This window comes from Centrocercus urophasianus, unplaced genomic scaffold, assembly GCF_019232065.1.
Source record: "Centrocercus urophasianus isolate 14NV4802_14NV808 unplaced genomic scaffold, USGS_Curo_1.0 seq_33, whole genome shotgun sequence".
NCBI lineage: Eukaryota > Metazoa > Chordata > Aves > Galliformes > Phasianidae > Centrocercus > Centrocercus urophasianus.
In genome coordinates, this window is record NW_024884900.1 from 3977240 (window position 1) to 3998201 (window position 20962).

Sequence of the window (20962 nt, forward strand, 5' to 3'; positions counted from 1 at the left end):
CCACATCCCTCCATCATCCCACATCCCTCCATCATCCCACATCCCTCCATCATCCCTCATCCCTTCATCATCCCACATCCCTCCATCATCCCACATCCCTCCATCATCCCGCATCCCTCCATCATCCCTCATCCCTTCATCATCCCACATCCCTCCATCATCCTGCATCCCTCCATCATCACGCATCCCTCCATCATCCTGCATTCCCTCCATCATCCCTCATCCCTCCATCATCCTGCATCCCTCCATCATCCCACATCCCTCCATCACACCTCCATCCCCACTTCGCCATCCCAGTGCTGTAGCCCTCCTGGGGACCACACGGCCCCACTCATGTCCCACAGCCATCAGGGAGAGCTCTCTCCTGATGAGCGCAGATTGCTTTCATCCAAACCCGATTTTCTGGCAGGGTTTCAGGCATCCCGGGGGGCTCTCCCGCCTTCTACCGAGCAGGGGGAAAGATCTGAGCTGTTTTCTCTTAATTGGTTTAATTTATTCAGCGGCGCAGATGTAAAACATTTTGTTATTGGAGATAATTCCAGTTTTCTGAAGTCGGGAATCAAAGGCGGCGGCTGCAGGTAGTTGACAGTGAGATAAATTGAACGGAGCACTTTAAAGGCGAATCAAAGTGACGGGGTGGAACAATGCCCGCATTTGCATGGAGCAGCTTTTCGCTGACGCCGATAATTCCGCCGTGTGCCGGCGCGTTCCCCGCACTCACTCCTTTCTCTCCCCCCCCCCTCCCCCCCCGGTGCGCGCCGTGCCCGCACCCAGGTCGGCTCCCACGGATGTCCCCGAGGGCGAAGAGCGCCCGGTGTCGGTGTTGAGCAGCCTGAGCTATAGGAAGCGGCCGAGCCTGAAGGACTCCATAGGCGGCCGCGGGGACGAGCAGACGCTGTTCAGCGCGCTGAGCGAACGGGCGGCCTCCCCGGAGCGCGCTGCCCGCCGGGCGCGGGGCGCAGAGCACGAGGACCGGGCGGCCGTCATCGCCCGCGCCTTCGCCGACGCCAGCGGCCGCGCTCGGCAGGGGCTGGGCAAGCGCTGGTCGCTGTCGGCTGGCGATGGGGAGAAGGGCTCCGTCGCCTCCGCGCCGGTGAGCAGAGCCTCGTCGGCCTCGTGGCGCGCGCCGGAGGATGGAGACGAAGGGGACGAGGCGTGCTCGGTGCTGAGCTTCGCCCTCTCCAGCCCCGGCAGCCTGCGGAGCCGGCGCAGCGGTGCCGGCGGTCGCCCCGATTCGCGGCTTTCGCTCGCCCGCAGCCTCCTGGATGAGGCGGATGAAGCATCCCGCGGGCAGCCCCCGCTGGGCCGCAGCTTCTCCGTGCCCCCGCGACCCCGCAGCGCCGCCTCCGAGGACGGTCCCCCCGGGGACGCCCGCCCGGTGGGGCACCGCTCCTACCTCGACCCCGACCTGGAGGCTGCCATCCAGGAGGTGCTGAGCTACCGCTCTCCGCGGGCCGGGGGTCTCTCCAGCCCCGACTCCGGGGACGACGGGCGCAGCGTCCGCAGTGTGCGCAGCGTGCGCAGCGCGGCGCCGCTGGGTGCCGCCGACCGCCCCGGCAGCCTCCGCCGCTCCGCGTCCGCCCTCGAGGTGTCGCGTCCATCCCGACGCTCCGGCCGCCGCCGCAGCAGCTCTTCCTCGGAGTCGTCCTCCTCCTCGGAGGAAGAGGAGGAGCGCAAGAGGAAGAGCGCCAAGAAGAAATCCAAGAAATCCAAAAAGAAATCCAAGAAGAAGAAGAAAAAGTCATCCTCCGAGTCGGGCTCAGATTCCTCCTCCGATTCCTCCTCCGGTTCCACCGTCTCCTACCGGAGCACCTCCAGTGTGAAGAAGGGCCCGCGGGCAGCCGGGGGGGAGGAGCCGGTGCGCCCCGACCGGGCCAGGAAGGAGGAGAAGAGGCGCAAGAAGCAGGTGGACAGCCTGATGATGAAGTACCTGTACCGGCCTGAGAGCGACTGAGGCAGGAGGTGGGAGCGGTGTGTGCCTGCAGCATGACCCGAGTGTGCCACTAACCCCTAACCGTGCCCAGGCACCGTTCCGAGCATCCCTGCTGAGGCCACACGGTGGTGGGAATGCTGCTCCATCCTTGTGCCGTGGGGTTGGACTCCGAGAAGTGCTAATCCCGTCCTGGAGTGGCTGCATGGATCTCTGATGGAAGTTTGGGGTGGGCAGATGGGGCTGCGGCTCCGGGAGGAGCAGTGGTACTAACAGCACCCAGTGTGGGGTGCAGATGTGGGATGACATGGGTGAGTAGATGGAGTCGGATGGTTATTGGAGTGGTTACTCCAGTCCTGCACCCCATCTGTGTGGGAAGGGGGCTGCAGTCAGCTCTCTGGCATCCTGGCAGTAAGTGGTGAGTGGGTTCGGTTGCTTCCTATGGCTTCTGTAGGAAAAGGGCTGGAGGAGGTGGAAAAATCCTTTGGGAATGCTGTTGGATCACCATCCCAGCCCTTGGCCAGGCTGTCGCATTGCAGGGCACTGGCTCAGGGCTGGGACGCATCTCCATCCAGGACGTGCAGCCATGGCCAGTCACCCATTTGAGCCCAGACCCAATGTTTTTTGGCACTGCCACCACTCAGTGCTGCTCTGTACCCAGCAGGAGGGCCGCGGCCCCATTTCTCACAGGCAACCCAAGGAGACAACGCAGCCTCGATGCGTCAGGACAGCAGTTCAGCACCTAACCCCTTTTTCTCCCCACAGCCCCCCGAGCTGCCGGAAACCCTTCTCCTACGACCGATGGGACGAGGAGCTGGATGCCACAGAAAGCACGGAGCGCTCATCCCACAGCCCCACCAGCGATGGCGAGACGGAGAGCCGCACCGCCGAGACCCCCGCGTAGCCCCCGCCACCCTTCCCATGGCCCCGACATGCTGGGCTCCTCGGGCCCCCCCCCCCCCGGGCAGCCACTGTTTCTTTTTTGCACGGTGAAGAAAAGGGGAGGAACACACTGCCGTCCCCATCCCTCGTGCAGGGGGGGCAGCCCACCCCTCCCACCCCATCTGTCCTCGGCGGCTCCATCGGTTCCTCCTCAGTGCCTGCTGTCTCCTTATTTTATAAGTTAAAATACCCCCCTGGACACCCCCCTCCATGTTCTTCATCCCCATTTAGTTGAGCCAAAGACGTCTCTGGCCAGGCCTCGGGGCCAGCCGCCCCACAGCCGCCCCACAGCCGCAAAGGGGACGTGGGGACGGGGTCCCCCATGGGCTCTCGCCTCCCCTATTGCCCCCCACCCCACCGGTTGTTTTGCACTACAGCTGTGCAGCCCTTCCTCCCCCATTTCCTTTCCATCCGAAAATAAAGAAACGTCATTTCTGGCTGGTGACGCCTGCTCTGCGTGCCCCGTTTTGGGGTGGGGGGGGGATTGGTTTTGGAGGGTGGGTTTTTTGTGGTGTGCAGGGCTCCAGCAAGGATATGGGGCGCACGGAGGGATGAGCCCGGTGCCATCCCTGTTCCCATAGGGGGGCTCTGCTTGCTGCCAGCTGCTGGCTCCATGGGGGCTCCTCGCAGCCCCCAGCCCCCACAAAACAGGCAGTTCCCACCCCTCTCCCTGCCATCTCTAAACAAATGGGCCGAGCTCGGCGCTCGCCGCCATTAAAGCTACGCTGCGCTAATGCGCTTTCATTAAGTGGGAGCAATCTAATGATAATAAAATGGCACATTTAACATTAAAACATTTAACTTGACTCCTAAGCGAGTGTGCCTCCCCGCGCTGCTCCGGCTCCATGGCGCTGGCAAAGCGCCTTCGTGTGCTTCCAGGGAGTGGCTGCTTGGCAGAGCTGGGCTGGCACACAGTGTGGAGCGGTGGGAAAGCAAGGGAGCCATGTGTGGGGGTGGCAGGATGTGAGGATGCAGGGGATCGAGATATAAGGATGGTGCTGGGATGGGAGGATAGTGAGGAAGCAGGAGGGCAGGGAACCAGGATAAAGGGATGCGGGAGTGTTGGGATGTGAGGATGGGTCGGAGCAGAGCACTGGGATGGTGGGATGTAGGGGAGCAGGGTATAAGGATGCCAGGATGCAGAACCACAGGGAACGAGGATACTGGGGATACTGGGATGTGGGGGTGCAGCTGCAGGGATGCTGAGGTGCTAGGTGATGGAGGGATGCAGGGCACCAGGCTGGCAGGCTTTGAGGACATCAGGATGCAAGGAGCTGGGGGCGGTGGTACTTTGGGATGCAGGGATCACTACAGGGCAGTGTGATGCTGCGTGGGCACAGCTGTGACACTGCACCTACAGAGCAGCACGGAGCACACCTGGGAAGCGGCTGATGGCGAATGGAGCCATGCAGTGGGATGGTTCCTCACCCAGGCTCAGCTCGCACAGCAGCTGCCCCACCACTGGGGCCAGTTTGAATCCATGGCCTGCAGGGAAGAGAGGGCTGGGGGTACAGCCATGCCCAAGGTACCCCCAGGGGGGCCAGGACCTACCCGAGAAGCCGGCCCCGATGATGATATTGCTGTACTTGGGGTGCTGGTCCAGGATGAAGTCTCCATCCGGAGTGTTCTGGGGGAGCGGTGGGGTGAAGGAGCGGGGCTTGGGGCACAGCCAGGACCCACTGTGGGGGCAATGGGGACCTGGGTCTCACCGTGTAGAGGCAGCTCTCCAGCACAGCCGGCTGTGGCTCCAGCCCAGGCAGGTAACTGCTGATGAAGTTGCTCAGGAGGGCGATGTGGGGATGGGGGGAGCCTGGGGGGGTCCGGTCCCGCTCCTCAGGATCAGTGGGGCTGCCGTGGTGGTAGCACACCTGAGGACAGCGCTCAGTGGGAGCAAACAGAAGGGACACCGCGGCGCCACCACCACCGTGCCACACTCACCTTGACCAGGCCGGGATACTCGAGGGCCGGCAGCCCATATATCCCATGTGGAGCGTAGGGCAGCCCCGTGGCCGTGAAGCAGGGGGTGACCGCGCCGCCGCTGCCGGGCTCCTTCTCCCTCCAGTAGCACACGTCAATGCGCAGGGGCTGGGGGCTGCACGTCAGACATGCTCATGGCCGTGCCACCACCTGCGGCCACCAGCCCTTACCTGCAGCGGCAGGCGGAGGCCCAGCGGTGCCACCACGGCGTTGGTCCACGCGCCGGCGGCGATGATGAGCCGGGGAGCTCGGTACAGCCCAGCAGCCGTGGTGACAGTGATCACTGCTCCGGGATCGATGCGCAGCACCTTCTCCCCATCACGCACTGTGCCCCCGCGCCGACGAAACGCGTCCTGTGTGAGCAGGAAGGGATGAAGGGATGGGGATGGAACACCTTCCGTGTCCTCCATCCCTGTTCCTTCGTCGGCACCCACCTGCACCGCCCGCAGCGCCCGGTCTGCCAGCAGCACACCTCCACTGCTGTCCCACAGGGCCACCTCGCCGGGACGGGGACGGAGCCCAGGGAAACGCTGCGCCAGTGTCACCGCATCGAGGACGGCATCGGGCCCCAGGCTGTGCCGGCAGCCCTCCAGCTTGGGGTCACCTGGTGGGCCCAGCACCACCAGCCCTGTCCGCCTGCACCCAGCAGCCACATCAGTGGCACCCATGTCCCTTGTTCTGTGTCCCATATCCCATGTCCTATATCCCATCTCGTGTCTCTTGTCCCATGTCCCATCCCTCAACCCGTATCCTTAATCCCATGTTCCTTGTCCCCTATTGTCTACTTCCTGTCCCATATCCCCTATCCCATATCCCACATCCCTTATCCCCTATCCCATTTCCCACATCCCCTACCCCCTATCCCACATCCCCTATCCCACATCCCCTATCCCTCATCCCCTATCCCCTATCCCACATCCCCTATCCCATTTCTCATGTCCCCTCTCATGCCACCCCCTTGGTTGGGGAAGCGGAGGCTCAGAGCTTGGATGATGCTGGGGTTGATGGATGACCCGTTAGCCCCAACCCCGCTGCAGGATCGTTTACACGCTTATTTCCTTAATGGTTCTTCCCTTAAAGAGCCCCATAAATAACTGCAGCTGCCTGCCCACAGCCCCAGCCCCATTCCCAGGGAAGGGGCAGTGCCCAGTGCGGGGTCCCCGTTCCCATCACCTGTAGAGCAGAATGCCTGCCTCGTCCTCCAGCTGCTGCCAGAGGCGGAAGCTGTGGGGCATCATGTGGGCATAATGCTCCTCTGGGTACGCGCTGCGTGTGATGCGGCTCTGCCCGTGTGAGCTGCCCCGTGAGTGGGGCAGGAAGAACTGTGGGGCATGGGAACATGGGGGTGGCTGCAGCCTCCAGGTGTCCCCCAGCCCCTCAAGGCTTGGGGTCCTGGCAATGGGGACAGGAGGATTTTGGATCTGAGGATGTAGGGGTTCTGGAACTGGGGACAGTGGGGTGCTGGTATTGGGGACAGTAGGGTGTTGAAAATGAGGACACCTGGACCACTGGCAATGGGGATATTGGACTGTTGGCACTGGGGACGCTAGGGTTTTGGCTTTGGGGACAGTAGAGTGTTGGTACTGGGGCACTGGTGACAATGGGATGCTGGCACTGACAATAACAAGATCACGGTAATGGGGACATGGGGGTCCTGACACTGGGAACATTGGGCTGTTGGCACTGGGTACACCTGAACCCTGGCACTGGGGACACAGGGGTCCTGGCACTAAAGGACACAGCGTCCTGGCACTGGAACACCATGGAGTGTCAAATGCCTGGGCAGAGGGCAGCCAGGTCCCTGTCCTGCTACATCAGGGCTGGGGGCACAGCATTGGGGCCAGGGAGGTGGCAAGGTTGGGGACATCAGTACCTGCTCCAGCAGCAGTGTGTCCCTACGACGCTGGGCCAGGTGGTACGCAGCAAAGGAGCCCTGGATGCCGGCCCCGATGACGATGGCATCGTAGGAAGTGCAGCTGGGCTGTCCCGGAGCAGCCATGTCTGTCCCCATCCTGTCCTCCTGCAGCTGGGAGCGGAGCCAAGGGGGAGGGACAGGGCAGAGTCCTCCGGAGCGCAGGGAAACAGTTTTTTTTTTCCCTCCAGTGTAATTTATGGCCCATAAACTATTTGGCTGCCATCTCCCTTTTTTTTTCTCCCTGCTGGGAGATAGCAGTGATTGAGGGCCGGGTGCCCAAACCGCCTCGTGGGATGGGAGATTGGGGAAGCATGTGGATTTGGGGTGGGATCTGGGGACGGGTGCTGCCGTCGGGTTTCTATGGGCACCTGTGCAGCGCGCCCGCTAACGAGGGGAATTCATTTAGAATAGAAGGATGCGTAAGGCATTATTTACCGACTAATGGTCACGATTAGGAAGCGCTGAATGCCATTCTTTATGGAGACGTGAGGTGGGAGCCCTCGCCCGGTGCTCACTGCGCTGCGGGCGCCTGGGGCTGCACGGCCCCATTACCGCAGCGCGGCCCCATTACCGCGGTGCGCCGCCCTCGCTTTGATGCCAGGAATAAATGCTCTGATTTCCTGGGGTTTCGGCTGGCTTTTCCGCCGGCGCCCAGCCTTTGAACAGCAGTACCTGCTTCTGCTCTGCGCCGGGAAGATGAAGAATAATTAATTATCCATGAAATGTTAAATGGGAAAAATTGAGCTCTTCTCCCACGAACGGCGCGTTAATGGGATGGCGCTTCGGGAAAGCCCCGACGCAGCTCCGGGGTGGCATGGGGACATCTGAGGACACCCCTGGGGACACGTGGCACGGCCATCCCCCGCAGTGCTGATGGTCACCCCCAGGGCAGCGCAGGGACGGGCTCTGACTATCGCTGTCGTGGCACGGATGACCCCGAAAGGCAGGCACCCATTGCGTGCTTGGCTGCACGTTGGCGTTTCCCAAAGGCTGAGTGCTTCCTGCTGGGTCATCCGTGCTCAAATGACTGCGTGCCCCAATAGGAGCAGTGTGGAAATGCCCACGGAGCTGTAGGGTGCTGGGATCCTTCCACCTGCGCTCGCCCTCGTTGGCCTTCATGGCCCTACGCGCCGGTTTGCTTTGTCTCAAAACCAACAGCGCCGAAGGCGGCCCTTCGTTAGCAGTCCAGGTGCGTGCCTGGGGAAGCGTCGGGGAGATTAAAATTATTTGAATATCATAATATTAGAAACATCAGTTTGGCCTCAAAACGCACATCTCCCGAGCCCGAGCGGGGCTGCGGCGCATTAAACATTTATGCAGCTACCGGCGGATCAAAGTTTTGGGTTTAGCTCTGGAAGCTCATCGCTCCCACCCGCATTGCAGCGGGACAAGAGGGGCCACAGAGGGACCCCCCCACCCCCCCGTGCCGCCCCTCGGCTGCCGATCCCTATGGAAAGGGCGTTTTTCTCCCGGATGCAGTGCACACAATCAGCTCCCCATGATGGCCCAAGGGTTGTGTTTGCCCCCTGCCCATCTCAGCACGCTGTCAGCGCGGAGAGGCGCGGCCATCTGGGCTGCCATGCAGGAGGGGGCGATGAGACAATGAGGCTGAGCTTTATTATTTTTGAACGCACGCAAGAGCTGCCCGGCAGCTCCTTGTTGGTGCCAACGCCATCTGCCTGCAGCAGGGATGAGTCCCTCTGGGCAACGATGGGGATGGGGTGCGGGATGAGATCCTGCCCACGGGGAATGGATGAGCAGGGTGGGGGAATGAGTGAGCTGCTCCTGAACCAGGTGCTCCGCTTAAGCACGATGAGCCCAGCCCTAATTGGGGCTATTAAGGGATGGGCAGCAGGGGGAAGGGGCTTCATTGAGGCTTCTACCCTGGAGATCCACAGACACTGGGGTTGTTGACGTTCTGGGGAGGGATGTGGGGGTGCAGGATGTGACTGCTGTTCATAAAGAATGGATGGGATGGGGGCTGTCCCTGAGCCAGGTTCCTTTGCTTGGTATGACGAGCCCAGCCCTAACTGGGGCTACTTACTGACGGTGAAGGGAAGCTGGGGGGATACCTTTCAGGCTTCCACCCACGGGGGTCACTGGGATTTTGGAGAGGGCTGTATGGGTTGTGTCCCCTCCCCAGTCCTTCACCTCTCAAGATTTTCACGCGCCGCACTCGCAGCATTACGGCGCTGGGCAGGGCTGGGGGGGGGGGGAGAAGTGCAGGGAGGAGCCCCCCGTTCGCCAGCCGGCAGGATTTGCGCGCGCAGCACTCGGAGCGTTACGGCGGGCGGGGAGGAGGGGTGGGAGCGGAGGAGGGGGTGGGGGTGGGCAGGGAGGAGCCCCCCCTTTTCCCCCCCCCCCCCCCGCCGCCGCGCGGCCCCGGGATTGGCGGGCGCCGCACTCGGAGCGTTACGGCGCGGCCGTGCCCGCAGCGCGGAGCTGTCCGTGGTGCTGAACGCCGCCGGCCATGGGCTCCGCGCCGCCTCCCGCCCTGCTGCTGCCGCTGCTCGCCGCGCTGCTCCGCGCCCCCGCGCACGGTAAGCGAGACCCCCCCCCTCCGACACCCACACCTCTACACCCCAACCCGTGGACCCCCCCTCCTCCTTTCGCCTTCCCCCCGCCACCCTTTCTCCGCCAAACTTTGCCAACTTGCGCTCACCCACCCGCCGTTGTCCCCCCGCCTCAAAATCCCCTTTCTGCCGCCCCGCACCGGGCAGCAGTAATTCCTTCCCCCCCCCCCTTCCCACGCCCGTTCCCCGGTGGCGCGGGGGCGCGCAGAGCTTTGCAGCCCCATTGGCGCAACGCCGCCCCCGGTGAGCTCTGCTGAGAGCTTCCCCTGCAGTGTTACCGGGATGGGGGGGGCCCTACCGGGGGCACCACTCGACGCCTGAACCCTCAAACCCCTTCAGGCTGCACCCCACTGGGATCCACTCTCTCCATGTAGACCCCGCAGTGGGGTTGGGGGTGTTTGTGTGTAGGGCTTTGCGCTGCTTGTGCTGAAGCCTCTGATTTTGGAGTGATGTAGGGAAGGGCGAGCGTTGGCTCTTCCCAAGGAGGGCAGCCAACACCCGCATCCTCTTGACTCAACGCGGTGTGTGTTATGGGAAGCCTCGATGCCTTGTCCCCAAAAAGCAGCAGTGGTGACCCGGCTTGGATGGCTTGGGTTTGCCATGGTCGTGCGGTGTGATGGGTGGAGAGCATGCGGGGGTCCGTCCCTGCTGGGAAGCGGGGTGATGGGATGCAGGCTGAGCCGAGCTGCAGGGAGCAGCCGTGCGGGGAGTTACATAAACTCCCCATCTGGCTGCCGAGCTGAGATGGAAAGGACGCCGTGGCCCTGTGCCCACTGCTATTCCGGGCTCACTCTTCCACCAGAGCTGATGGCAACGCCGTCTTCCTTAAAGCGTCTCCCATGCACCCCCCTCACGTGGCAAAAAGTGGGGCAGTGCTGCGGTACACCCCGCTGTGGGGCAGTAGGTCTGGTGGGGGGGGGCAGTGTCCCCAAATCCCTGGGTTCCTTTGGGATGGATCTGTCCTGGGAGTAGGGCTTTGGGCAGGGCGGGATTCCCCGGAGGGAGGCTGCTGCTTGCCGTGTCAGTTTAATGATTTCTAATGAGCAATTACCTCTAGTCAGTCCCCTAATTTCTGAATATCAATAAAGTTAATTAAACTCTGCATGTGTATTTCCTAGAGTGTTAGAGGTAGGGATGCCTGAGGTGCTGAGCTCTTCCTGGGGCTGGTTTGTGCCCACCCCATGCATGGTACCAGGGCCAGGAGCTATGCAGGGGGCTCAGCCTCCATCCCAAATCCCCACCAGGTGCGGCCCCAACCCGGCACCAACCTCAGTGCAGCACCTCCTCGCTCAGTGTGGCCTTGACTCGATGATGGGGTTGTGTTGTGCTGGGGACAGGGCACTGCAATGTGGGGATGGTGCTCTTAGGTTCCTGATCCAGGCCGGGGGACTGGAGATACTCCAGAGCAATGGCAGCGTTGTCATCAGCCCTTGCCTTGTTGTGACCTGTGGCTTCTGGTGCAGCTCTGCTCCCCACTTTCTGACCCCCTGGTGCAGCTTCGTGGTGCCGCTGCAGCAAGGGAATGCAATTCCAGGGCATGGCTCCTTGCAGTCTGAGGTCTTAGGAGCAAAGGGAGATGGCATGGCTGGGGGCACAGCTCCTGGTACTGCCCCATGAGCTCCACTGCCCCATCCGCGCTCAGCAGGATGCGCTGTGCCCACTGGGACAATGTACCTGGGGAGCACCAGGTCTGCAGTTGGGGCTCTGCATTCAAGGAGGGGGCCAGGGAAACAAGCAAGCAAGCAAGCATCTGCTTTAGTAATTAACTGAGCACGTGCCCATCCCCTGCGTGCCTCCGAGGAGTTCGTCACTGCTGTGCTGCCAGGCCAGGATTATCTGGATAATGCTCTTAAGCAGGGCAGGGGTGCCCCGTGGGGCCGTCCCCACTCACTCAGAAAACTCACGGCCACAGGCCATGCCCCAGGCTGCTGGCGTTGGGATGGAATCGTTCTGGGGCTCTGCTGTGGGAACCAAGGTGTCACCAAGGGCACGGCAAGGGCAGTGGGGTTGGGTACGGAGCAGAGGGACTCCCCTGTGGTGCTGTAGGACCCCCTGGGTCAGTGTGGGGCTGCAGGGTGGGCTGGAACCCCGCACATGGACGCCCCGGGAGGCGGATGCAGTTGTGTCTCCAGTGGATCCGGCAGGAGAGGATAATTTAGCTTCCAATCAATTCTTTAAATGCGCACAATTGAAAGATTGCCTTTGAAAGCTGCCTATAACCAGGGAGGTAATGGATTCTCTCCAGTAACAGGCAGCAGCCTCCCTTCCTCCGGCTGCTGCGGGAGATGGGGCAGTGACACCATTCCATGTCACCATCACAGAGCATCCCTAGGGACACGGGGTGGCCCCACTCCCTGCTGCCATGGCCCCCAGTGGGACGTGCCACGAGGTCCCATTGGCTGGCGTTGAGGACACGTCCAGCCTGCAGCCTGCAGAAGGCAGCCCACGCGCTCGCCGTGCCGGTGGGGGTTATTACAGATATAATTTAAATGCAGTAACGAGCTGTGCTGAAGGGATCAAATATTAATCAGCTGCGAGAGCGCCGCTGTGACCCTGTGAAAATGGAGAGAGGTGCTCAAAATGCCAGATCTGCTCATGGCAGGTGGGAGCTGTGCCGGTTGGGTGGGCAGTGGCTGGTCCCCACGGGGGTCCCCTGGGGGTGGCCATCACATCAGCTCTGGGTGGATGTCCTATTAGTGTAGGCCCTACACAAACATAGTGGTGATGGGGCTCTGGGTGGCATGTGGGGTGGGGTTTTTTGGGGGGAGGGCAAGGGTGTTTTTGGGGGTGAGGTTGCATGGGAGACCTCAGGGTGTGTTTGGTGGCCCAGTGGCTCAGTGCCTGTAGGATTGGGGTTGGGCTATGGGTTGGGGTTGGGCTGAGGGTAGGCTGTCTCGGCTAAGCAGCTGAACACAGAGCCCAGCCAGCAGCGCTCGCGCTCTGCTCAACCAGATTGCAATTCTTGTTGCTGGCAGCAGAAGGGGAGCCGGAGTGGGGGAAGGGGGGGGGAATCTGCTCCCTGAGCAAACCATCGCCCATACAAAACCCTGGTGCTATTTCTTGCAGCCCTGAGCACCTGACAGGATGGCGGTGGCCCCCCCGGGTGGCACTGGGGGCTGCTGCAGGGATCTCCGCATGTGGCTGCGGGGCCTTTTTGGGGTGCTGGGAGCGTGGGGAAGGGGGGGCAGCACCGCTGCAAGGCTGTCTGGCTCCGGCAGCGCGCACAGCGACAGCGATCAGGTCCGAAATAGCAGCAGACATGCAATTTATCATCGCCACTGCTCATGGAAATTGCTGTACAAATGCATTAGCTCCGCAGGGAGAGCGGGGAAGAGGGATTACATGGGGCAGGGGCGTGGGGAGTGCGAGCGGCATGGGGGCACCAAGATGTGAGGTGCACGGCTCCCCACGGCCCCCACCCATCGGTGGCTGCAATTTGGGGTCACTAAGGGAGGAGGGGGCTGTGCCATGCCCCGCTGCCCCCAGACTCCTCGCTCGGTGCATCCCGCGCGTGCCGGTGGTGTGTTGGGATGTCAGCCGGCCGCGGTGCTCCGGGGAACCGACTGTGGCAACATGTGACACGTGTCAGCGGGTAAATGACTGTTCCATTCAAGGAGAATGGCAAAACATACAAGGTCAAACGCTTCCCTGCGAGTACCGCCATGAATATTAACGCCACGAGCTGCTGGGGCTGCTGGATGCATTTGGCGGCAGTGTCTTTGGGGCAGCACGTTGTGGGTCCCCTCCTGTCCCTGTCTGTCACCTCTCCAGAGATGGGATAACAGTGGTGGGCCACCAGGGTGGTGTTGCCTGCGCCCACCCACCTGCTGCACATGCTCCTTTGGTACCCACCTGCGTTCTGCCTGCATTCATCCTTGTGCCAGCCCTGCTTCCTGCCTGTCTGTGCCCCCATGCTCTCACCAAGAGTGTCCCTGTCCCCAGACCGTGTCCACATCCCCGGGGACACTGAGGCAGGCGATGGAGGTGGGAGCTGCCAGCAGCTCAGCACGTCTCTGCCCAGCCCGGTGGCGATGATCGTGCCCATCAGGATGACTGGAGACCATGGGATGATGACAGGGGACCATGGGATTGTGGCTGGGGACCACAGGGCGCTGAGCATGGCGCCGGCTGCCTGACAGCTCATTCATCGCAGCAGCCAGCCCCGGCCGCAGGGGCAAAGCCAGATTGGATTTTAAATTGGAAAACAATCCTTCCGTGGCCCCTTGCCCTTGGTCCTGGCTGCCTACAACAACTCCACCGTCTTCAGAATGGGGAAACTGAGGCACAGAACAAGACAACACCCGGGGCAGCCAGGCGGCTCACCTCGTCGCAGCTGCTTTGCTGGGTGCTGTGTTATTGCTTTATTCGCCGCCCGCATCGATCCGCGCTCCCCAGGCGGCTGCGTGGCTGCTTATTTATTTATTTGCGACACCAGCCGCGATTGATTTCTGCTGGGGGGGCCGCAGACGGATTAGTCTCCAGCATCTCTCTGGCTCGTGGCCGCCGTTAATAGACTCCTGCAAAGCTGATGTGAAGGATTAGGACCCCGGCCCGGCCGCGGCCACGTGCCCCGCATGTCAACAGGCTCTGGAGGCACAGCACGGGGTGTAGCAGCCCCGTTTCCCCCTTCCCTGAGTGCCAGCCCCCTGGGTAGCAGGGTGCCCTGTCACCAGCCCCTTGGCCAGCTCAGGGACCCGGGAAGGACGCAGCCATGGTGGAGATAAGCAGCTTAGAGACACCCGCGGAGGTGGAGGCTGTAATCTTGAGGGGCATGGGTGGTAACATCTGGGCACAAGCTGACTTGGCCCGAGAACCCCGAGTGCTCCAGGGGTCAGCAAAACCCCAAGTCCTGAGATTCTCAGGGTACCCAGAGCATCCTGTAGTACCTGGAGCATCCTGTGGTACCATGGGTGTGTGATGGACCCCAGTGTCCCCGCTCACTACGTGGGGTGTCTGCGGTGGCTCTCATGCAGCACAGGACGAGGCCTGGAGCTCTAATCTGCCATTAAAGCCTGAAAGAGATTTTGGCGCCCTTCAGTATAAACTCATTAACTTTTATATTCCAATAAATGGATCCTATTAGGAAATAATTCTGGTGGTGCCGGGGGGCAGGTTACCCTTTTGGAGCCGGTGTGCGTGCAGAGGGGTGACAGTGGTGGCACGCGGGACAGGATGATGGCTGCACCTGGTGGCTCCTCGCACACCACTCTCCAGGGATAATGTCTCTTAATAGTCCCTTAAAAGTGGCAGTCACAGAGTAATTAATCTTCGCGGGGCCTGCCCTGCTACGGCTCGGTGTAATTACCTGGTAATTGGCAGTATCGTGTCATCAGTGCCGGTGCGCGGCACCGCATGGTGAGACGTTGGGCAAGGCGTCAGGATGCTGCGTGTCACGGGAGGAGTGGGTACACCTTAATGTGAGCTCTGGTGCAGATGTGAGTTAATTAGCCATGCTTAATTGCCCGGGCTTCTCTGGTGAGGGGTGTGCTGCGCTGAGGTGCGGCGGAGCCCCGCTGCATGCGGTCGATGTGCCTGTTTGCCGTCCATGCTCTGTCCCTGTTTACCCAGGAACGTGTCCTCAATAAAGCAATCAGCTTTATTGACAGCTCTCCACTGCAGCTCTCCTCTCCATGGCACGGCACGGCACGGCTCCTCTCCTGGCACCATGGCCAGTGGGACCCGGCGACACGGCTGCCCTGGGTGGTGAAGCATCAGCCCTGTGTGCACCATCGACCCACAGGGATGTGATAATGCTCAGGGTAGCACATAGCCCCAAGGTGAAATGCTGGGCCCCAGTGCCCGGAGCAGCTTCGATCTGTGATGAAGAATTGGTCCATGATGAAGCATCAGCCAGTGGTGCAGCATGGGTCCTTAGTGTTGCATCAATGCACGGTGCAGCATTGGGCCATGAAGAATTGCTACAGGGTGAAGCATGAGTCCGTGGCGTTGCATGCGTTTGTGGTTTTGCATCAATCCACGATGAAGCGCAGCCCATGGTATAGCAGAGGTCTGTGGCACAGCACCAGGATCCCCAGTGCCAGTGCCCAGCGCAGCATCAACCCGAGGTCCAGCACTGGTCCGTGATGAAATGGTTCGTGTTGGAGCATCAGTCTGTGATGCAGCATTGGATGACAATGAAGCATCGCTCTACAGTGCAACACGGATGCACGAGGGTGCAGCACTGCTCCTCATTACACCCAACTCTCTCCCTTCCCAGGCTTCAATGGGCTGGAGAGGAAGACAGGTGAGAGCGCCGAGGCTGAAGGAGACCCCACAGCCCTCCCCACACCAGCTGAGCGCGAGGCCGAGGCTCACTTTGTCAGCACAGCACCCACCCTGAAGCTGCTCAACCACCACCCACTGCTGGAGGACCTGCTGCACGAGGCCTTCCTGAAGAAGGACTACCTGGCCCAGGCACCCTTCCCACCTGGCCTGCCTGGCCCTGTGCTGCCTGACGATGCCTTGAGGCCGGACCCTGGACCCCCAGCTCCCCAGATCCTACCACGTGCCCCTGCTTTGCCCAGGGTTGCCTTCCCCACCGCCCCACTGACCACACCAGCTGGGCGCTCGGGGCCATGGGGGGAGCCCTGGGGGGTCGCGCCAGGTACTGACCCTTCACAGCCCCCTACTGGGGGGTCAGGATCAAGCTCCGCAGCCCCCAGCCGAGTGCCCACCTGGGGGGTCACTGGGGTCTCCGGGGATGAGGAGGGGACCACCACTACCTCCACCATCACCACCACCACCGTCACCACGCTGCAGGGACCAGGTGAGCACGGGAAGGGAGATGGGGGTTCAGGTATATGTGGGGCTAACACGGGGGTCTCCTTGTCACCAGCACCATGCAACCGGACGCTGGCAGGTCCCGAGGGCTGGCTGGTGTCCCCAGAGCCAGCCAGTGCCCCGTATGACAGCAGCATGGACTGCACCTACACCATCTCCGTCTACCCTGGCTATGGTGTGGAGATCAAGGTGAGATGCTGGGGGGCGGGCACGAGTCCCACATGCATAGCTTTGGGTCCTTTCCCTCTCCTTGTCTTCACCTTCGTGCCATGAGCCAATGTGAGCCAGCTTACGGCATCTTTCACCCTTGGATTATGGAGAAGAGACGTGGATGCATGAATTGGATACACCACCCATCGGCCTCTGGCTGCTGTGATTGGCACCTGCTGATGAAGCAGCAATATAGGATTTAATTAACGACAGCATTCACCCAATCTGGTATCACCAATAGCTGACAGTGAGCAGAATGCATTGGCACAAGGCTGCTGTTTGCTCCGTGCTCAGCCCCAGCTCGCAGAGCAGCACTCACTGGTGCCGCTGTTCATCACCGCACAGCACTGCTTAATTAACATCATTAACAGCAAATTGCTCCGGAGCACTGGAGCACGCGCCGGGCTGCCATGGGCCCAGCCGTGCCGCGGGGCTGTGCTGCTCTCCATGCCACGGAGAGATTTATGGCCATGCTAAGCGTGTTTGAAAGGCGCTGCCTCGCGCCGACAAGCTCCAGCGCGCTATCGACTGCGGGAAATCCTGCAGCGTGGTGACACCTCACCGTCCCCAAAGGTGCAGAACATCAGCCTGGCAGACGGGGAGACGCTGACGGTGGAGAGCGCAGGGGGCCTGGAGCCGGCGGTGTTGGCCAACGAGTCCTTCCTGCTACGGGGCCAGGTCATCCGCAGCCCTGCCAACATGCTCACCCTGCGCTTCCAGAGCCCCCGACCCACCAGCCCCGGATCCTACCGCTTCCAGTACCAAGGTACGGGGAGCTGCTGCCACCAGCTGGGATGGTCCCATCCCTTTGGGGTCCCCTGTCCCCGTGGTGTGCCCTTCCCGCATGACACCATTTTGCAGTATAGAGATGCCAAGGTAAGTGGGCATCAACCAGCAGTGTGGATCAGCGTGAGCAATGCTTGTCTCACTGAGCATCCCCAACATCAACAACATGCAGGGGCTGGGATTTAGGGTGCGGGACCCCCTCAACGGGGTATTACAGATGGGTCTGTCTGGCTCCATGACATTTCCACTCATCCTCAGCCTACCTGTTGAGCTGCCCCTTCCCGGCACGGCCCGCCTTCGGTGACGTCTCGGTCAGCAGCCTGCACCCCGGTGGGGACGCCCGGTTCCGCTGCACCACAGGCTACCAGCTGCAGGGTGCCCCCCTGCTCACCTGCCGCAATGCCACCCGGCCCTTCTGGAGCGCCCGCGAACCTCAGTGCATGGGTGAGCTCTGCTTGGGGACGTGGCTGGTGTCACCTGGGCACCCGCTGACAATCCCTGTCCCGCAGCGGCGTGCGGTGGGGCCATCCGTAATGCCACCGTGGGACGTGTCATCTCCCCGGGCTTCCCTGGGAACTACAGCAACAACTTGACCTGCCACTGGCTGCTGGAAGCTCCCGCCGGACACCGCCTGCACCTCCACTTCGAGAAGGTCTCACTGGCAGAGGATGATGACAGGTTTGGGTCAACACAGCATGGGAATAGGAGAGCGGGGGCACCCTGGGACAGCTCTGCACCATGTATGGGGATGGAATGTGTTAGCCGTGTTCAAGGGTGGGTGCTGTTGGCCACACTCAAGAATGGGTTCTCTTGTCTTTGCCTGGGGAGGGGGACCATTGGCCATGCCCAAAGATGGCTGCTGTTTTCCATTCCTGGGGAGGGGAACCACTGGCCATGCCCAAGGATGGGTGCTGTTGGCCATGCTGGGACCACTGTGTGGTTGGCAGTGCTGTAGGGTGGATGCCACTGACCAGGCCTGATGGTGGGCACAGTTGGCCATGTCCAAAAGTGTCGCTTGCCATAAATGAGGATGGGCACTATGGCCATGCCTCGGGATGAGCGTCATTGGCCATGCACAAGGTTCGTTGCTGTTGGCCATGGCAGAATCCTGAGCTTGCTGCATCTGGGCAGGCTCATCATCCGCAACGGGAACAACGTGGAGGCACCTCCGGTCTATGACTCCTATGAGGTGGAGTATCTGCCCATTGAAGGGCTGCTCAGCACTGGACGCCACTTCTTTGTGGAGCTCACCACTGACAGCAGCGGGGCTGCTGCAGGCATGGCACTGCGCTATGAGGGTACGAGGCATGGGCACTGGGGACACCCGGCATTGCCATGTACCCTTGGCCCCCACAGACCTCAGCACTTGTGCCCACAGCCTTCGAGCAGGGGCACTGCTATGAGCCTTACGTCAAGTATGGGAACTTCACAACCAGCGACCCACGGTACCCTGTGGGCACCACGGTGGAGTTCAGCTGTCACCCTGGCTACACGCTGGAGCAAGGCTCCACCATCATCGAGTGCGTTGACCCCAGTGACCCACAGTGGAACGAGACGGAGCCGGCATGCCGCGGTGGGCACCGGAGGTGGGGGGATGTGGGTGGTGGAGCTGAGGGACTGGAGCTGGGGTTGGGCACCATGGCTGGTGGAGGCAGCATGCCACGTTGCATGGGGGTAGGACCACCGTGGGATCCAGAGGCGGTGGTGGGTGCTAGATCTGGGGTGCCAAGGGGATCGTGGGGGATACTGGATCCAGGATGCTATGGGGGGTGCCATGGTGGTGGCTCACCATGGTGGGTGCTATGGTGTGTGCCTGCAGCGGTGTGCAGTGGGGAGCTGATGGACACGGCCGGCGTGGTGCTGTCGCCCAACTGGCCGGAGGCATACGGCAAAGGCCAGGACTGCATCTGGGGGCTGCACGTGGAGGAGGACAAGCGTGTCATGCTGGACATCCGCGTGTGAGTGAGGGTCTGCGGGACACGGGCCACCAGGGGGGGGAACACCCTTTTATTCCCCACCCTTGTTCTCCACATGCTGCAGGCTGCGGCTGGGCGCAGGGGACATCCTCACCTTCTATGACGGGGATGATCTGACAGCACGCATCCTGGGTCAGTACACGGGTGCCCACGGCCGCTTCAAGCTCTTTGCCTCCAGCGCCGATGTCACCATCCAGTTCCAATCTGACCCCGGCTCCGGCGTCTTTGCCTATCGGCAAGGCTTTGTCATCCACTTCTCTGGTGAGCCCCATGGTGGGGATGGGTGCTGTCATTCCCATGGTCTGCTCACCCCTTGCTGTCCTCACAGAGGTGCCCCGCAATGACACGTGCCCTGAGCTGCCTGACATCGCCAATGGCTGGAAGACCGCCTCGCAGCCGGAGCTGCTGCACGGCACCGTCGTCACCTTCCACTGCTACCCCGGCTTCGAGCTGGCTGGTGCCGACCTGCTCATGTGCCACTGGGACCTGACGTGGAGCGGCGACCTGCCATCCTGCGAGCGGGGTGAGCAGGGTGACACATCCCACGTTCCCTCCTGCCACCCCATCCCACCCTCACTGTCACCGCCTGTCCCTACAACCCACAGTCACCACCTGCCGGGACCCCGGGGACGCCGAGCACAGCCGCAGGGTGGTCTCCAGCCCCAAATTCCCGGTGGGGTCCACCGTGCGCTTCGTCTGCGATAAGGGCTACGTGCTGGCAGGCGCCGGGCTCCTCACCTGCCACGACCGCGCGTCGGGGGGACCCAAGTGGAGCGACCGCCTGCCCAAATGCATCCGTGAGTCGGGCATCCCGAGTGCACACCTCCGTGGCTGGCGGCACCCAGTGGGCGCTGACACAATGCCATTGCCCACAGCGGAGGCATACGAGCCATGCCACAACCCCGGTGTGCCCGCGGGCGGGCGGCAGAGCCCCGAGCGGCGGCTGTACCCGGCAGGCAGCACTCTGCGCTTCTCCTGCACTGCTGGGCGGGCGCTGCTGGGTGAGGGCAATCTGCGCTGCCTGCCCGGGCATCCCTCGCACTGGAGTGGCTCACCTCCCATCTGCAAGGCGGGTAAGCAAAACCCTCCGCCCTTCTATATGACTCCGTTTTCCCCCCTTGCTTCCCACTGATGTTGGGTTGTTTCTCCCCATCTCAGCCTCCTACGATGAGTTTTACAGCAATCGCAACCTGGATGGTAAGGGAGCTTCGGGGCACCCTTGGGTGCTGGGGTGCAACGGGCACCCAAGGTGAAGCAAGCACTGGGTGCCCTCGTTGAGCCCCCACTCTCCCGCGCAGCCGTGGCCAAAGCTGTGCCCTCGGGGACAGCACTGGAGGGCACCAATGTGGCCATCGCCATCTTCCTGCCCGTGCTGGTAGTGGCCCTGCTCATCGGAGGCGTTTACCTTTACTTCTCCAAGTGAGTGCCTGCTGCTCCCCTTGGATCCCCAGCCCCACTGCCACCTGCCCAACTCCATCTCCACCTCCTCCTATAGGCTGCAGGGGAAGCCAGCCCTACAGCTGCCCCTTTCTGGATCCCACCCCTATGATCACATCACCGTGGAGTCGGCTTTTGACAACCCCACCTATGAGACAGGAGTAAGCACTGGCCCCCACGTCCTACCAGCAGGGGTGTGCGCCCTGGGGACCAGGGGTAAAATGTGATGTGCACCCCAGGACTGTGGAAAGGATGGGATGTGCACCATGGGGACCATATGTGGGGTGGGATGTGCACACCAAGCGTCATGCATCCAATGGGCTACGTGTGCCACGGGCTGTACAGTGGGTGGGACATTCATCCAAGAGCCTATGCATATACGGGACAGGACATACATCTCAGGGAGCATGTATGGGATGTGCATCCCTGAGGCCAT

General features: G+C 61.8%; 4 protein-coding genes across 9 annotated transcripts in view; 3 read left to right on the forward strand and 1 right to left on the reverse strand.

Moving 5' to 3' along the window:
- MYO18A (myosin XVIIIA) overlaps positions 1 to 3317 on the forward strand; it is a 26753-nt gene extending 23436 nt beyond the window's left edge. For all 5 annotated transcript variants that reach the window (XM_042829931.1, XM_042829927.1, XM_042829929.1 and 2 more), the window contains one exon: positions 2696 to 3317. In XM_042829931.1, coding sequence (XP_042685865.1) covers positions 2696 to 2834 — 139 coding nt within the window. In that variant the 3' untranslated portion in view covers positions 2835 to 3317. The remainder of the gene's footprint in view (positions 1 to 2695) is intronic.
- Positions 220 to 2688, forward strand: LOC122166283 (nucleolar and coiled-body phosphoprotein 1-like). Its single transcript, XM_042829932.1, has one exon. The coding sequence runs from the start codon at positions 659 to 661 to the stop codon at positions 1952 to 1954; it is 1296 nt and encodes a 431-aa protein (XP_042685866.1). The 5' UTR covers positions 220 to 658; the 3' UTR covers positions 1955 to 2688.
- A 318-nt stretch (positions 3318 to 3635) lies between the features above and the next one.
- On the reverse strand, positions 3636 to 6881 carry PIPOX (pipecolic acid and sarcosine oxidase). 2 transcript variants are annotated; one of them, XM_042829934.1, is made up of 8 exons: positions 6723 to 6881; positions 6023 to 6171; positions 5284 to 5422; positions 5020 to 5202; positions 4811 to 4957; positions 4582 to 4740; positions 4424 to 4499; positions 3636 to 4357 (listed from the first exon to the last, which is right to left on the reverse strand). In XM_042829934.1, exons 1-8 carry the CDS (start codon positions 6858 to 6860, stop codon positions 4227 to 4229), a joined length of 1122 nt encoding a protein of 373 aa, XP_042685868.1. In that variant the 5' UTR covers positions 6861 to 6881; the 3' UTR covers positions 3636 to 4226. The 2 variants fall into 2 exon arrangements, with proteins under 2 accessions (XP_042685868.1, XP_042685867.1); XM_042829933.1 differs by having other exon boundaries at positions 5284 to 5485.
- A 2353-nt stretch (positions 6882 to 9234) lies between these two features.
- Positions 9235 to 20753, forward strand: SEZ6 (seizure related 6 homolog). The gene is made up of 16 exons (XM_042830123.1): positions 9235 to 9304; positions 15555 to 16103; positions 16173 to 16306; positions 16901 to 17093; positions 17372 to 17557; positions 17623 to 17791; positions 18245 to 18411; positions 18492 to 18686; positions 18933 to 19071; positions 19154 to 19350; positions 19418 to 19612; positions 19695 to 19886; positions 19965 to 20162; positions 20248 to 20286; positions 20388 to 20508; positions 20585 to 20753. The coding sequence occupies exons 1-16, from the start codon at positions 9235 to 9237 to the stop codon at positions 20751 to 20753; spliced, it is 2913 nt and encodes a 970-aa protein (XP_042686057.1).
- Positions 20754 to 20962: the final 209 nt, after the last annotated feature.

Bases quoted from the DNA above. Each gene is read 5' to 3' on its own strand.
- LOC122166283 (XM_042829932.1), top strand. From the start codon at position 659: ATGGAGCAGCTTTTCGCTGACGCCGATAATTCCGCCGTGTGCCGGCGC.
- SEZ6 (XM_042830123.1), top strand. From the start codon at position 9,235: ATGGGCTCCGCGCCGCCTCCCGCCCTGCTGCTGCCGCTGCTCGCCGCG. The intron at 17,792-18,244 runs GTTTGGGTCAAC...GCATCTGGGCAG, and splicing joins CTGGCAGAGGATGATGACAG to GCTCATCATCCGCAACGGGA. The intron at 19,351-19,417 runs GTGAGCCCCATG...CTGTCCTCACAG, and splicing joins CTTTGTCATCCACTTCTCTG to AGGTGCCCCGCAATGACACG.
- PIPOX (XM_042829933.1), bottom strand. From the start codon at position 6,860: ATGGGGACAGACATGGCTGCTCCGGGACAGCCCAGCTGCACTTCCTAC. The intron at 5,486-6,022 runs GTGATGGGAACG...TGCTGGGTGCAG, and splicing joins GCAGGCATTCTGCTCTACAG to GCGGACAGGGCTGGTGGTGC. The intron at 4,958-5,019 runs GTAAGGGCTGGT...TGCAGCCCCCAG, and splicing joins GCCTCCGCCTGCCGCTGCAG to CCCCTGCGCATTGACGTGTG.